This window comes from Macaca thibetana, chromosome 11 (assembly GCF_024542745.1).
Source record: "Macaca thibetana thibetana isolate TM-01 chromosome 11, ASM2454274v1, whole genome shotgun sequence".
NCBI classification, from domain to species: Eukaryota; Metazoa; Chordata; class Mammalia; order Primates; family Cercopithecidae; genus Macaca; species Macaca thibetana.
In genome coordinates, this window is record NC_065588.1 from 51,609,104 (window position 1) to 51,625,861 (window position 16,758).

The following is a 16,758-nucleotide window of genomic DNA, read 5'->3' on the forward strand; positions in this document are numbered from 1 at the left end:
TTCTTTTTGACTAGGTTTCTTTCACCCAGTCTAATTATTTTGAGATTCGTCCATACTATTGCCTATATTAACAGTTTCTTTCTTTCTTTCTCTCACTTCCTTTCTTTCTCTCTCTCTTTCTTTCTCTTTCTTTCTTTGTTTGTTTGTTTCTTTCTTTCTTTCTTTCTTTCTTTTCTTTTCTTTTCTTTTCTTTTCTTTTCTTTTCTTTTCTTTTCTTTTTTGAGACAGGGTCTTGCTCTGTCACCCAGGCTGGAGCGCAGTGGTGCAATCTTGGCTTACTGCAGCCTCCACCTCCCAGATTCAAGTGATTCTCATGACTCAGCCTCACAAGTAGCTGGTTGTCTTTCAACTAGTAAATTCTATCTGAGCATTTGCAAGATCTAATCTAAATCAAAACTACCTCATGCATCATCAAGGATGGAGAGAAAAATTACAGATCTGCTATTAATGCTTTCATTCTCAGCAATTTTGATTTTGTACAATGATCATTCCCTTTCAAAACCGATAATGTGTTATATGAAAAAAGTTATATATGGAATCCTAAGAAACATTACAACTGAATATTTAATTTTTTCTTAATTTTCAAGGTGCCTATTTGATTCTGTAATTGAAACAGAACCATAAAAATACTTCAATAAATGTCTTCTACATGCTTAAGATGTTATCATAGCTATCACTTCATAATTTTCTAGCAATGTATTATTAAAACTGAGTGGTAGAATAAAGGAATTGAACATAAATTAAGATTCGATACAGTACTGTGGTAAACAAGAATAGCTTTTGCCTGCTTTTGTCTATATACAGGAAACCAGAGAATGAATAAAGATGATAATAACATTCCTATGTCAATAAGAAATATAAATCAGTTTTGTTCATACATTTGAATGTCTTAGATATGTGATCATGACAATGATGACAATGACAAAAAAAGATGAAGATGGTGATGAAAATGAAGATACAATGATGGTCCCGGGGATGAAAGTCTTATACCATTAACCAATTACATCACCTGAAGAAAGTTATCTGAGATCATGGGGCCTGAGTTTTCTCAGAGATAAATGAATACATGAAAGGATATTTTCATATTTCATACTGAAAATCAAGTGATACTATAATTTTGTATTATGAAGATATAGTCTAGATTTTCAGAAAGTGGAGATGAGATTTGTATGCAGAATAAGAATTAACGCCTAAGCATTAGGCTGTTTCAGAACTTCTGAAGAAAAGTAAATCTCATTTACTTGGGATCAAATCTCTCTGTCTCCCTTTCCCTCTGTGTCTCTCTCACACTGTCTTCCTCTTTCTCCCTCTCCTTATCTCTCCCCATACTGTTTTTATCCAGATGCATGAATATAATAAGATTAAAACTAGTGGGCAAATTGTTTCTCTGGAGGACATCAAAGGATTATCTTAATTCAAAAGCACAATGCAAGAGTCCGAATTGCTGTATACTGTGGAGTGAAATGACCTTCCTTAAAATCATTTACTGTATATGTGGTTGGGAGTGAAAATGAAGAATTAAGCCCAATCCCTCCCATTCAATTATTCTCACAATCCAAAAGTTTATTAAAATCTCTAATTTCTTTCTTGCAAATATCTTTGACTCTTTACCTGTATTCTAGTCCCACTGTCACATTTATACACTAAGATTTAAAATTTATAAATAGTTTAAAGTAAAGGCCTCCTTACCTACTCCCTGTTAATAAGACAGCCCATATTCCATATCATTTCCAGGAGTAATCTCCCTAAAAACAAGAGGTTAACATTAAAATTTTCATCTTAAATACACTTTCAATGACTTCTCTCTAGTTGGAAATGTCAATGAGATTGTAGTCTTTACTTGACATTTAACACGCACGTTATCTACAGTAACCTGGGGTGCTTTTCTTTTTTTTTTTTTAGACGGAGTCTTGCTTTGTCACCCAGGCTGGAGTGCAGTGGTGTGATCTTGGCTCACTGCAACCTCCACCTCCCGGGTTCAAGCAGTTCTCTGCCTCAGCCTCCTGAGTAGCTGGGATTACAGGTGCCCACCACCACACCCAGCCAATTTTTTTGTATTTTTAGTAGAGACGGGGTTTCACCATCTTGGCCATGCTGGTCTTGAACTCCTGACCTCATGATCCACCCGCCTCAGTCTCCCAAAGTACTAGGATTACAGGTGTGAGCCACCGCGCCCGGCCTCCTGGGCTGCATATTAAACATAGACCACATTAACTCTATCCCAGAAATATTGACTTCAGAAGCAGTAAAAATGATAACTCAAAATTACATTTACAAAACTCTCTAGGTCAAGCTTGTCCAACTCACCGCCCATGGGCCATATGAGGCACAGGACAGCTTTGAATGTGGCCCAACATCAATTTGTAAACTTTCTTAGAACACTGTGAGATGTTTTTGCAATTACTTTAAACTTCATCAGCTATCATGAGTGTTAGTGTGTTTTATGTGTGGCCCAAGACAATTCTTCTTCCACTGTGGCCCAGGAAAGCCAAAACATTGGACACCCTGATCTGGGTGATTCTTGAAAATCAAACCTTTGAAAATTTCTGATATGATAGATTTAAGTCCGAAATACTATCCTGGCAAACAGGTCCCTTTATGCTTTCACCCTTCAACCTCCCCAAACTTATTGTTGACTTTACTTTCATCAGCACACAAAAATATTAGTTGTACCACATTCTTGAATTGTTCAAAAATTTAAGTGCTATCCTTTATTGAGTGGCAAATAGTTCTAATAGCATATATTTACTGAGCAATGAGGTCTGGGGTACATTTCTCCCACTCTACATATGGAGAAAGTAAGGCATAAAAAGTGTGCAAGATCTGCGTAGTGTTCCAGAGTTGTAGAAAAACTTTTACTGAACCTAATTGAATATCCTGAAGCCATTTTCTAAATGTGGTTATCTAATACCGCTGTGTTATTTGCATATATTTATATCTCAGTCATCTTTCCTTATGTATATTTTTAGTCTTAGCATAATTATTACTTTCTCCTGAAAGGCCTCTCATCTCCAAAATTCCATGAAAGCCATCCTTTCTGCCCCATAAGTGTTTTTGTAGACCTTTATTACAACGTAAATTAGCTGCTGTATATCAATACAGTCATGTCCCACATAACATTTTGGTCAATGACAGACTGCATGTACAATATGGCCCCATAATATTATAATACCTTATTTTTACTGTACTTTTCTGTATTTAGACATGTGTAGATGTATAAGTACTTACCATTGTGTTACAATTGCCTACAGTATTTACTACAGTAACATGCTGTACAGGTTTGCAGCCTGGAAACAACGGACTATACTATATGGCACAGGTGTGTAGTAAGCTGTACCACCTAGGTTCCTGTAAGTACACTTGCATGTTTGTACAACAGAATTGCCTAGCGATACATTTCTCAGAAGTATCTTCATTGCTAAGTAATGTTTGATCGTATTTTGTTTATGTGTTTATGTTCTTTAAACACTGAAAGTTTCTTAAAGGTACTGATTGAACAGTTCACAATGTCTGCAATAACATAGATTAAAATAAATACATGGTGAACTAGTTATCAAATTACATATGCCAAATTACATTTATACAAGGCATATTTTATTCAAAGTCATGGTTTCTGGAAACTGATACGCCATAAAGAGGTGTTATTTAAAAGTTGGATTAAAGAATTGAAGAAAGTTATTGTAGCAGTGTGAAACATTTCATGAGAAAGAATATAACGTAAGAAGGGAACTGAGCTATAAAGTTCTTCAGGAGACTATCCTGTATGAGATAACTCTTAAGGTGGGAGAACATGATCAAATAAATGTACCAAACATGTTTTCCAGTTTTTCTACCTTATCAGTTATCAGTTATAGGATAGTCTCTTAAAGAACTTCACGGCTCAGTTCCACTCTTTCTTCGATTCTTTAATCCAACTTAATTAATTTATTTATTTTTGAGACAGAGTCTCACGCTTGTCACCCAAGCTGGAGTGCAGTGGCACCATCTGGGCTCAATACAACCTCCGCCTCCCGAGTTCAAGCGATTCTCCTGCCTCAGCCTCCTATATTCTTTATAACACCATTGAAAATCTCTGAAGAAATATTACTTTCCATCCTTTCTACATATAAGAATTCTATTTAGTCCCAGTTTGTATTATTTTTCTGTTATATCAAATGCGTAAGTCTACTTCATTATATTGATGCAACAGTATATTAATAAAATAGATTTCAACACTTATTAGTATATAACTATAAAATTAATGTATTAAAACACATTTATAAAGCATGAAAATTCAGTAGCCAAATTTAACTCCCTGAATTGCATTTACTGTGCATTTGCCTTAATTTCTGATTTTAGACTAAGTTAAAATTATAGCTTACCTTTTTGGATCTATTATTCATTTCTTTCTATGTGCATGGAAGAGACGCATGCTAACATAATTAGTGACAATTTTACTCATTTTATGACCATATTTTGTTATCCAATAGGCAGATTTATTACCAATGATTTTTGTGGGAGAGGCAATGGGTACATATTGTGTTTCTGTAGAGAATTTCCACATTTCCTCAAGTTCATCCTCACTATGAAGATTGAGACTCGGGTATTAATAATTTTAATGGGTATCTATCTTTCATTCCAAATAAGTTAAACTTTGTGAAATTTTGTTATTACAATTGGGATTGCCATCACTCAAAGCCTCAAACAAGATAGATACATATTCTTTGAAATATAATAAAATTAGGAAGTGAAAATTAAAATCAAGGCATTATTTGATGAAAGATAAACAATTCTTGCAAGAAAGAGATATTGTATATTACCAATTGTACATTTATAAAATGCTGCAGTTTTATTGTTTTTACTTGCTACAGACTCAAGGGAATCTTGAGTCAAAAAATAAGAGCACATCTCCCCCGGCAAAGGAGCGCAGCTCATCGCCAGCAACGGATGAAAGCTTGACGGAGAATGACTTTGACGAGATGAGAGAAGAAGGCTTCAGTCCATCAAACTTCTCAGAGCTAAAGGAGGAATTACGTACCCAACGCAAAGAAACTAAAAATCTTGAAAAAAAAGTGGAAGAATTGATGGCTAGAGTAATTAATGCAGAGAAGGTCATGAACGAAATGAAAGAGATGAAAACCATGACACGAGAAATACGTGACAAATGATGAGATTGCTGGGTCGGTGCTGGGACAACTGGCTAGTCATATGCAGATTGAAACCACATCCCTTCCTTACACTATATACTAAAAACAACTCAAGATGGATTAAAGACTTAAATGTAAAACCTAAAACTACAAAAACCCTGGAGGATAACCTAGGAAATAACACTTTGGACATAGGCCCTGACAAAGATTTGATGATGAAGACACCAAAAACAATTGGAACAAAAACAAAAATTGACACGTGGGACCTAATTAAATTAAACAGCTTCTGCACAGCAAAAGAAACTATCTTTTGCTTTTTGATAATAGCTATCCTAACAGATGTGAGGTGATATCTCATTGTTGCTTGAATATGCATTTCCTGATGATTGTGATGCTGAAGATATTTTCAAATACCTCTTTGTTATTTTTGTGTGTGTGTGTGTTTTGTTTTTTTTTTTTTTTTTTTGGAGAAATGTATAGTCAAGTCCTTTGCCCGTTTTCTAATTGAGTCATTATTTAGGGTTGTTTACCTAAATTTAGGGTTGTTATTCAATTGTAGAAGTTTAATTTATATTTTGGAGATTAATCTTTCATCAGGGTTTTACAATTACAAATACTTTCTCCAATTCCATAGGTTGCCTTCCACCTTATACATTGTTTGCTTTGCTGTGCAGAAGATTTTTATTTTGGTGTAATTCTACTTGTCTATTTTTTTATTTTAGTGCCTGTGCTTTTGGTGTCATATCTAAGAAATCATTGCCAAGACCAATATCACAAGCTATCTTCCATGTTTTCTTATAAGTTTCTTCTAAGAGGTTCAGGTTTTATGTTTACATATTTAATTTATTTTGAGATGATTTTTGTGTATGGTGTAATATATGCCTAATTTCATTTATTTCTATGTGGATATTCACTTTTCCCAACACTATTTGTTGAAGAGACTATCCTTTCCACATTGTGTGTGTGTGGCACACTTGTCAAACATTCACTGTATATGTGTAGATTTAGTTCTGGGCCTTCTATTCTGTTCCATTGTCTACATGTCTCATGTCTGTTTTTATGCCAGTCCAGTACTCTTTTAATCACTGTAGTTTTGAAATCTATTTTAAAATCAAGAAGTGTGATGTCTTCAGCTTTGTTTCATTTTCTCAACAGTGGTTTGACTATTTGGGGTCTTTTGTGGGTCCATGTAAATTTTAGGATTGTTTTTTCTATTTCTGCAAAAAAGTCAATGAAATTTTGATAGAGTTTGTTTTGAATGTGTAAATAATTTTGCATTAATATAAAATGTTTGATGGAATTGCCCAGTAAAGCGATCAGGTCCTGAGCTTTCCTTTGTTGGAAGAGTTTTGAATACTGATTCAATCTCCTTAATCATTACTGTTCTGGTTAGGTTTTCAATTTATCCTATGATGATGTTTATGTGGGCAATAAGCACATGAAAAGATGCTCAAAATCATTAGATATTAGGGAAATGCAAAATCAAAACCACAATGACATACATACCACTTTACAGCCACTAGAATGGTTACTGCGCGCGCGCGCGCACACACACACACACTCATATATATATAAATTGTCTTGTTTGTGTATATATGTACATATATATATAATTTCTCTACCAGCAATGTATAAAAATTCCAGTTTATCTATATCACCAATGCATGCACACACACAAATATATATAACATATAATATGTAAATATATATAATACACAAATATATATATTATATATGTGCATGGATTGCACATATATATGTGCGTGCATGGTGATGTAGAGAAACTGGAACCTTCATACATTGCTGGTGGGAATGTAAAATGGTGCCAATACTATGGAAAACAGTGTAGCAACTTCTTATAAAGTTAAATATAAGGGTTGGGCATAGTGACTCACACCTGTCATCCCAGCACTTTGGGAGGACAAGTCAAGAGGATTGCTTGAGCCCAGTAGTTCAAGACTAGCCTGGCAACATAGCAAAAACCCCATCTGTACAAAAAATAAAAGTAATTAGCCAGAAACAGTGACATGAATCTGTAGCCTGTTACTCAAAGACTGAATGGGGAGGATCCCTTGAGCCCAAGGACTTGAAGTTGCCATGAGCTATGATCACACCACTGCATTTCAGCCTGGACAACAAAGTGAGACTCTGTCTCAAAAAAGAGAAACCAATGAACAGTTAAATATAAACTTACCTATGTCCCACAAATTGTATTTCTAGCAATTGAAAACATGTTCACAAAAAAATTTGTACATAAACATCAATAGTTTAGAGAAGAACAGGAATGACCTGATAGAGCTGAAAACCATAGCACAAGAACTTCGTGAAGCATACACAAGTGTCAATAGTCAAATCGATCAAGCAGAAGACAGGATATCAGAGATTGAAGACCACCTTACTAAAATCAGGTGTGAAGACAAGATTAGAGAACAAAAGAGTGAAAAGGATGAACAAAGCCTCCAAGAAATATAAGACTATGTGTAGAGACCAAACCTACGATGGATTGGTGTACCTGAAAGTGATGGGGAGAATGGAACCAAGTTGGAAAACACTCTTCAGGATATTATCCAGGAAAACTTCCCCAACCTAGCAAGAGAGGCCAACATTCAAATTCAGGAAATACAGGGAACACCACTAAGATACTCCTCGAGAAGAGCAACACAAAGACACATGATTGTCAGATTCTCCAAGGTTGAAATGAAGGAAAAAATGTTAAGGGCAGCCAGAGGGAAAGGTCAAGTTACCTACAAAGGGAAGCCCATCAGATTAACAGTGGAACTCTCTGCAGAAACCCAACAAGCCAGAAAAGAGTAGGGGCCAATATTCAACATTCCTACAGAAAATAATTTTCAAGCCAGAATTTCATATCCAGCCAGACTAAGCTTCACAAGTGAAGGAGAAATAAAATCCTTTACAGACAAGCAAATGCTGAGGGATTTATGTCACCACCAGGCCTGACTTACAAGAGCTCCTGAAGGAAGAACAAATATAGAAAGGAAAGAGCGGTACAGCCACCACAAAAACACACCAAAACATAAAAACCAATGACACTATGAAGAAACTACATCAGCTAATATATAAAATAATCAGCTAGCATCATAAAGACAGGATCAAATTTACACATAACAGTATTAACCTTAAATGTAAATGGGCTAAATGCCCCAGTTAGAAAACACAGAATGGCAAATTGGAGTCAAGACCCATCAGTGTGCTGTATTTAGGAGACCCATCTCACGTGCAAAGACACACATAGGCTCAAAATAAAGGGATGGAGGAATATTTATCAAGCAAATGGAAAGCAAAAAAGAAATCAGGGGTTGCAATACTAGTTTCTGATAATACAGACTTTAAACCAACAAAAATCAAAAAAGACAAAGAAGGGCATTACATAGTGATAAAGGGATCAATGCAACAAGAAGAGCTAACTAGCCCAACTACATATGCACCCAATACAGGAGCACCCAGATTCATAAAACCTTCTTAGAGACCTACAAAGAGACTTAGACTCACACACAATAATAGTGGGAGACTTTAACATCCCACTGTCAATTTTAGACAGATCAACGAGACAGAAAACCAACAAAGATATTCAGAACTTGAACTCAGCTCTGGAGACATCTACAGAACTCCCTACCCCAAAACAACAGAATATACATTTTTCGCAGGGCCACATAGCACTTATTCTAAAATCGACCACATAATTAGAAGTAAAACACTCCTCAGCAAATGTAAAAGGACAGAAATAATAATAAACAGTCTCTCAGACCACAGTGCAATCAAATTAGAACTCAAGATTAAGAAACTCACTAAAAACTGCACAACTACATGGGAATTGAAAAACCTGCTCCTGAAAGACTACTGGGTAAACAACAAAATTAAGGCAGAAATAAATAAACACGTTCTTTGAAACCAATTAGAACAAAGAGACAATGTACCAGAATCTCTGGGACACAGCTAAAGTAGTGTTAAGAAGGAAATTTATGGCACTAAATGCCCAGATCAGAAATCTGAAAATATCTGAAATTAATACCCTAACATTGCAATTAAAAGAACTGGAGAAGCAAGAGCAAACAAAATCAAAAGCTAGTAGAAGACAAGAAATAATTAAGATCAGAGCAGAACTGAAGAAGATAGACACACGAAAAACCCTTAAAATAACTCAATGATTCCAGAAGCTTATTCTTTGAAAAGATTAACAAAATAGATAGACTTCAGCTAGACTAATAAAGAAGAAAAGAGAAGAATCAAATAAATACAATTTAAAAATCATAAAGGGGATATCATCACTGATAGCACAGAAATACAAACTAACATCAGAGAATACTATAAACACCTCTATGCAAATAAACTAGAAAACCTAGAAGGAATGGATAAATTCCTGGACAAATACATGCTCTCAAGAGTAAACCAGGAAGAAATTGAATCCCTGAATAGACCAATAACAAGTTCTAAAATTGAGGCAGTAATTAATAGCCTACCAACCAAAAAAAGCCCAGAACCAGACAGATTCACAGCCAAATTTTGCCAGAGGTATGAAGAGGAGCTGGTACTTCCTTCCAAAACTATTCCAAACAATAGAAAAAGAAGGACTCCTCCCTAACTCATTTTAGGAGACCAGCATCGTCCTGATGCCAAAACCTGGCAGAGATACAACAAAAAAAGAAAACTTCAGGTCAGTATCCCTGATGAACATCGATGCGAAAATCCTCAATAAAATACTGGCAAACTGAATCCAGCAGCACATCAAAAAGCTTATCCACCACAATCAAGTTGGCTTCATCCCTGGGATGCAAGTCTGGTTCAACGTATGCAAATCAATAAACATAATCCATCACAGAAACAGAACCAATGACAAAAACCACATGATTATCTCAATAGATGCAGAAAAGGCCCTCGATAAAGTTCAACACCTATTCATGCTAAAAACTCTCAATAAACTAGGTATTGATGAAACATATCTCAAAATAATAAGAGCTATTTATGACAAAACCCATAGCCAGTATCATATGGAATGGGCAAAAGCTGGAAGCATTCCCTGATAAAACTGGCACAAGACAAGAATGCCCTCTAACACCACTCTTATTCAGCACAGTTCTGCCCAGGGCAATCAGGCAAGAGAAAGACATAAAGTGTATTCAGATAGGAAGAGAAGTCAAATTGTCTCTGTTTGCAGATGACATGAATGTATATTTAGAAAACCCCATCATCTCAGCCCCAAAACTCTTTAAGCTAATAAGCATCTTCAGCAAAGTCTCAGGATACAAAAACAATGCAAAAATCACAAGAATTCCTGTACAGCAACAATAGACAAGCAAAGAGCCAAATCATGAATACACTCCCATTCACAATTGTTACAAAGAGAATAAAATATGTGGGAATACAACTTACAGGGGACGTGAAGGGCCTCTTCAAGGAGAACTACAAACCACTGCTCAGTGAAATAAAAGAGGACACAAACAAATGGAAACAAGTTCCATGCTCATGGATAGGAAGAATCAATATAGTGAAAATGGTCATACTGTCCAAAGTAATTTACAGATTCAATGCTATCCCCATCAAACTACTATTGATTTTCATTACACAATTAGAAAATTCTACTTCAAATTTTACATGGAACCAAAAAAGAGCCCGCATAGCCAAGACAATCCTAAGCAAAAAGAACAAAGCTGGAGGCCTTATGCTACCTGACTTCAAACTCTACAAGGCTACAGTAACCAAAACAGCATGGTACTGGTACCAAAACAGATGTATAGACCAATGGAGCACAACAGAGACCTCAGAAATAACACCACACATGTTGTACAACAATCTGATCTTTGACAAAGATGACAAAAACAAGCAACAGGGAAAGGATTCTCTATTTAATAAATGGTGCTGGGAAAACTGGCTAGCCGTATGTGGAATAAGACTTAAATGTAAAACACAAAATCATAAAAATCCTAGAAAAAAACCTAGGCAATACCATTCAGGAAAGACTTCATGACTAAAACACCAAAAGCAATTGCAACAAAAGCCAACATTGATAAATGGGATCTACCCAATCTAAAAATCCTCTGTACAGCAAAAGAAACTATCATCTGAGTGAACCGAAATTTTCTCCCATTCTTTAGGTTGCCTGCAATCTACCCATCTGACAAAGGTCTAACATCCAGAATCTACAAGGAACTTAAACAAATTTACAAGAAAAAAATAAACAACCCTGTCAAAAAGTGGGCAAAGGATATAAACAGACATTTCTCAAAAGAAGACATTTATGCATCCAGGATATATATGAAAAAAAGCTCATCATCACTGGTCATTAGAGAAAAGGAAAAAAACACTGCAATGAGATACTATCTCATGCGTTAGAATGGTAATTATTAAAAAGTCAGCAAATAACAGATGCTGGTGAGGGTTTGGAGAAATAGGAACGCTTTTACACTGTTGGTGGGAGTGTAAATTAGTTCAACCATTGTGGAAGACAGTGTGGTGATTCCTCAAGGATCTAGAACCAGAAACACCATTTGACCCAGCAATCCCATTACTGGGTATATACCCAAAGGATTATAAATCATTTTACTATAAAGACACATGCACACATATGTTTATTGCAGCCCTATTTACAATAGCAAAGACTTGGAACCAACCCAAATACCCATCAATGATAGACTGGATAAAGAAAATGTGGCACATAAACACCATGGAATACTATGCAGCCATAAAAAAGGATGAGTTCATGTCCTTTGCAGGAACATGGATGAAGCTGGAAGCCATCATTCTCAGCAAACTAACACAGAAAACCAAACACTGAATGCTCTCACTCATAAGTGGGAGTTGAACAATGAGAACACATGGACACAGGGAGGGGAACATCACACACCAGAGCTGGGCCTGTTGGGGGGTGGTGGGAAAGGGGAGGGAGAGCATTAAGAAAAATACCTAATGCATGCAGGATTTAAAACACAGACGACAGGTCAATAGGTGCAGCAAACCACCATGAAACATGTATACCCTATGTAACAAAACTGCACATTCTGCACATGTATCCCAGGAAAAAAAAAGAATGCCCTGTAGCATTGTAACTAATGAAAATAGTAACAATAAAATTCCCTAAATTTTAATCAATAATATTATTAAATTACATGTAAGTATTTCTCTGGTATTCTATGCAACTAATACACAAAGATGACTGTTTAGATAACTTGAGAAGGAATGATATTCATTATATCTGGTTAACTAAAAAATGAAGAAAAAAATACAGCATATTTTCTGTAATAAAAATTGCATAACTGTACAAAGAAAAAAACTCTTCTCTCTGAATGTGTTACTGTGACTGTTTATTGATGAATATACAGAACAATACCTGGTAGAACATACTATAAATGCTTAATACTGGTTTATTTGAAAACTTGAGGGAAAATGAAGGTTTGGTGGGAAACATAAGGGCCATTCCATGTAGGTGATATACTGCTGTGACACTTGATTCTCATAACCTTAATCATAAATTAGTTTTAAAATTAAAAATGAAAATGCTGACGTTTTAAATACTTTTATGATTTTTTGTAATATTAAAATGTTTTATTTAGTCATTCATTCTGCTCAGTGCATATAGAGATGTATGAATGAATAAAGCATTGTTGGTACTACCCTCAAAGAGTGGTCCACTGTTGAGTAGTTCAGCTCTGGAATTAACCAGCCCCGAAGCAATGGAGAATAAATTATCTCCGGAGTATAGACTCTGAGTGCCATGTGGGTATCAGGAAAATTAAGCATAGCCAAAGGGAAAGCAGATTGATTGTATAAGCTGTTGGTACATTTTTATCTTGTTACATTGCTTGGCTTTCCAAAATGGTATGTGATGACTCATTACTTCTTTTGAATGTATCTCTCCATGCATCCTTCCTTTCTTCACTCTAGTCTCCCAGGGATCTATATGGTGACCAGAGAAGGTAAAATAGTGTTATCTTGGTTTAGTATTCAATCTTTATCTTATTCAGAGACCTTTGAACTGTTTTATCTTCCAATTTCTTAAATATTCCCTGAAAATTTACTTAAAGTCTCAGAATTACAATAATAGTTTCTTGGAGTTCAGGCCAGAGCAACATTTACATTTGTATGCAAAGATAAAAGATAAATTTATTTTTATTAATAACAGAGGCTGCTAAAAATCTTACATGTAATTCGGCCTATATTTTCTCAATGTGAGAGATTTTTACATAATAGAGACAAGGGTAAACTAAATGACAAAAAAAGTCTCCTGAAATGTATTATAAATGCATTATAGTTCACATTTTTAAATAAAATAAGAAAAATCTGTAATTATATTTATGACTAGCATAATTATACCTATCACAAAGTATTTTTCTTATTTGTCAATAAATAGACAAAGTGTTATCTTTTTTATCCAAAAGTTTATTTTGTTGCAATAAATACCAGGGATTCCCAAATTATCATTTTAACATCTTTACTACTCTTAATTTTACATTTAATATGTTTCAGCATTGTTCAAATCACAGTAACAATCTCTGTCTTTTGATCTGCCAGTTTTGCTGATATGCTAATGAACAAACGTGTATTTTCTTGAAAGAAAAGAATGCTAATTAACAGAAAAATAAAACGAAAAGTAGGAAAAAATGCACAGTAACAGCTTTGATACTTATCACCCCCTGAGTGACTCAGTTCATGCTACAGAAAGAAGGTAATACAACAAATATTCAGAACTCATATCACAGACACAATGCCATTTGCTAAGGATAAGGAGAGAACAAGACAGGTAAAAGTCATATAGATTACATTTTAGAGATTTGTGGTTTCTATAAAGTAAATCCTACATAAAATTTATTCAATTATTTAGTCTTCAAAAAAGGAAGCCATGTGATTGTATGGCATCAAAAAAACTCCCTTATGAGTTGCTTCTTGTCATCAGGCAAGTTTAAGATTAAAAAGATTAAGTTAATATAGTTTTTTTAAAAAGTCAATTTTTAATTTAAATAACAAACAAGAAAATTATACACATGGATCATCAGTATGTTTAGAACTATATTATTGAACTATATCTATGTGACAATCAATTTCTCTGGCTTGTGTTTTCTTTCCCATAAGTTAAAAACTTTACTCTTGTTTGCAACCACAGCAACTCTAGTCTTATATTTCTGTGACTGCAAACACATTTATTTTTGTTGATCATATTTAGAAGAATATAAGTTAAGGATAAAAATAATCATAGCTACTATTAAGCTCAGAAATTGTGATTAGGTAATAAATTTAGACCAATAAAATTTATGTTTGTAAATAACATTGGAATTCAAACTAAAATCAGGTATTTCAGTCCTAAAAACACTGGAAACTGAAAAATCATGTGTAAAAATTAAAATGACATATATAATTTAAAAATATTGCTGTAGAAATCTGTAATTCAAAGATAGATTACACATGTGGAAGATTTTATTAGATGAAGAGGTTTTATATAAATCACCAATAAGAAGACTTCATATATGTGAATACATGTTTTCATTTTAATAGAGGCTACGTAGAATTTTTCTGCTTTAATAGGAATGAGTGGATATTGCAAAAATTACTACAAGGAAAAGCATCCATTGGTTCATGTCACTGAAGCCAGTTATTACCAATATTTAAATTTTAATTCCTTTAAATTTCACTTATTCTTTTTGTGTGTTTTATTTTTCACCAACAGATCTTCTTGAAAGAAAAAAATCTCAGCATGAGAAACCACAAAACAATTACAGAGTTTGTACTCTTAGGCATATCAGACAGCCCAGCTTCAGATTGTAATTTTTATCTTTTTATTTAAAACTTACGTATTAAGTGTGACTGGCAATTTAACCTTTATCATCTTTGCCTTGATAGACTCTAGTCTAAAGATTCCTATATATTACTTCCTCCGGAATTTCTCCTTCTTAGAAATTACATTCACCAGTGTTTCCATCCCCAAATTTTGGGGGGCAATTATTACTAAAGTCAAGACCATTTCCTATAACAACTGTTTAGCTCAATTATTTTTCTTCATCTTCATGGGTGCGTCTGAATTTTTTCTTCTAGCTGCAATGTCTTATGATCGTCATGTGGCCATCTGCAAGCCTCTCCACTACACCACCATCATGAACAAGAAAATTTGCACCCTGCTTGTCTTTAGTTCATGGCTGGGAGGATTTCTGACCATTTTTCCACCACTCACACTTATCTTCAAATTAGATTTTTGTGCTTCCAATGTCACTGATCACTTCTCTTGTGACTATTTCCCCATTTTACAACTCTCATGCTCAGACACGTGGCTTTTAGAGATGATTGGTTTTTACTTTGCCTTTGTTACTCTGCTGATTACCTTAGCATTCGTAATTCTGTCCTATGTGTGCATCATTTGCACTATTCTGAGAATCCCATCTGCCAATCAGAGGAAAAAGGCTTTCTCCACTTGCTCCTCTCATATGATCGTCATCTCCACCTCTTATGGAAGCTGTATATTCATGTATGTCAGGCCTTCAGCAAAAGAAACAGCATCATTGACCAAAGGAGTAGCTATTCTCAACACTTCAGTTGCCCCCATGCTGAACCCTTTTATTTACACCCCGAGAAACCAGCTAGTAAAACAAGCTTTTAAAGATTTGGTTCACAAAGTAGTGTTTTATAGAAACAAATGAAAGTATGTACTAACACGAATGAGTGTCATCATAAAGATTCAATAAAGGAAAAATGAAGTTTTAACTTGTCCACTATCCTCCTATACCCATCTCACAACTACCAGAAATGCTGAGTTCATTTGCTTCCGTTTTCTTTTTAACTTGAAAGTGACTGTGTTGTGTCTTCCTTTAAAACCATCTATCAGTTCCATGTAACCACTAATTTCCAATTTTAGTTAAAAAGTCAGCGGCTATTGAACATAAATCACCTCGTTGATTATTCCGAACAATAAAAATGGTTTATACCATAGTGACTTAAAGAAGTAAACACTTTTAATCAACTTACTCTTAAAATTTCTCTTCTTGGTTACTAATATAACAATTTTTTTCAAATGTTCTCCATATATGATATATGAAATGATATACGAAATAAATTACTATCTGCAACAGACGTTTTTTGCAAGCAGTTTTCATCCAATTCTTCCCACTCATCTGATGGACTTGAGTATTTATTTTCCTACTCACGAGTAATTGGAAGTTCATAATATACTCTATTCTCTCGTTATGCTGAAGGTACACACTAAGTCTAATTTATATGTTCTCCTATTCATTGTGTTTTTGGTTTTGAAAATGCATAAAAAGATAAATATTTAGGCAGCCATCATTGCTCTCGGGCATGCTGAGAGTCTGATATAAACTTCCTAAATAATAATAGCTCCTCTATAGAGAGTACTTATTCTGTTCCATATGCTGGGGTAGGTACGTTCCATCTCATATCTCATTTAATCTTTATAGCTACATGCAAAATAGACATGGTTATCTGCTTTGTATAAATGTGTAAATCGATACTCAGAAAAGTTGTGTAATTTGCCTACGGTAACTGAGTTGTAGTACACAATATAATAGTCTATTTTAAAAAGCAAACCAAAAAACTGGTCTTTGCTCTATTTTTACACATAGTGGAAACTCTGCAAGGACTTGCAAATTTTGCATAGCTTTTACTAAGAATCTGCACA

The 16,758-nt window shown here is 34.6% G+C and overlaps 3 protein-coding genes across 31 annotated transcripts in view; all 3 read left to right on the top strand.

Annotated features, from left to right (window-relative positions):
* BLOC1S1 (biogenesis of lysosomal organelles complex 1 subunit 1) overlaps positions 1 to 16,758 on the top strand; it is a 1,086,347-nt gene that overhangs the window by 690,448 nt on the left and 379,141 nt on the right. The window lies entirely within an intron of this gene.
* TMT1B (thiol methyltransferase 1B) overlaps positions 1 to 16,758 on the top strand; it is a 686,675-nt gene that overhangs the window by 323,713 nt on the left and 346,204 nt on the right. The gene's annotated exons all lie outside the window — the stretch shown is intronic.
* Positions 14,827 to 15,763, top strand: LOC126931147 (olfactory receptor 6C3-like). Its single transcript, XM_050748966.1, is given in 2 exon segments — positions 14,827 to 14,882; positions 14,884 to 15,763. Coding segments are annotated over 2 exon segments (936 nt in total).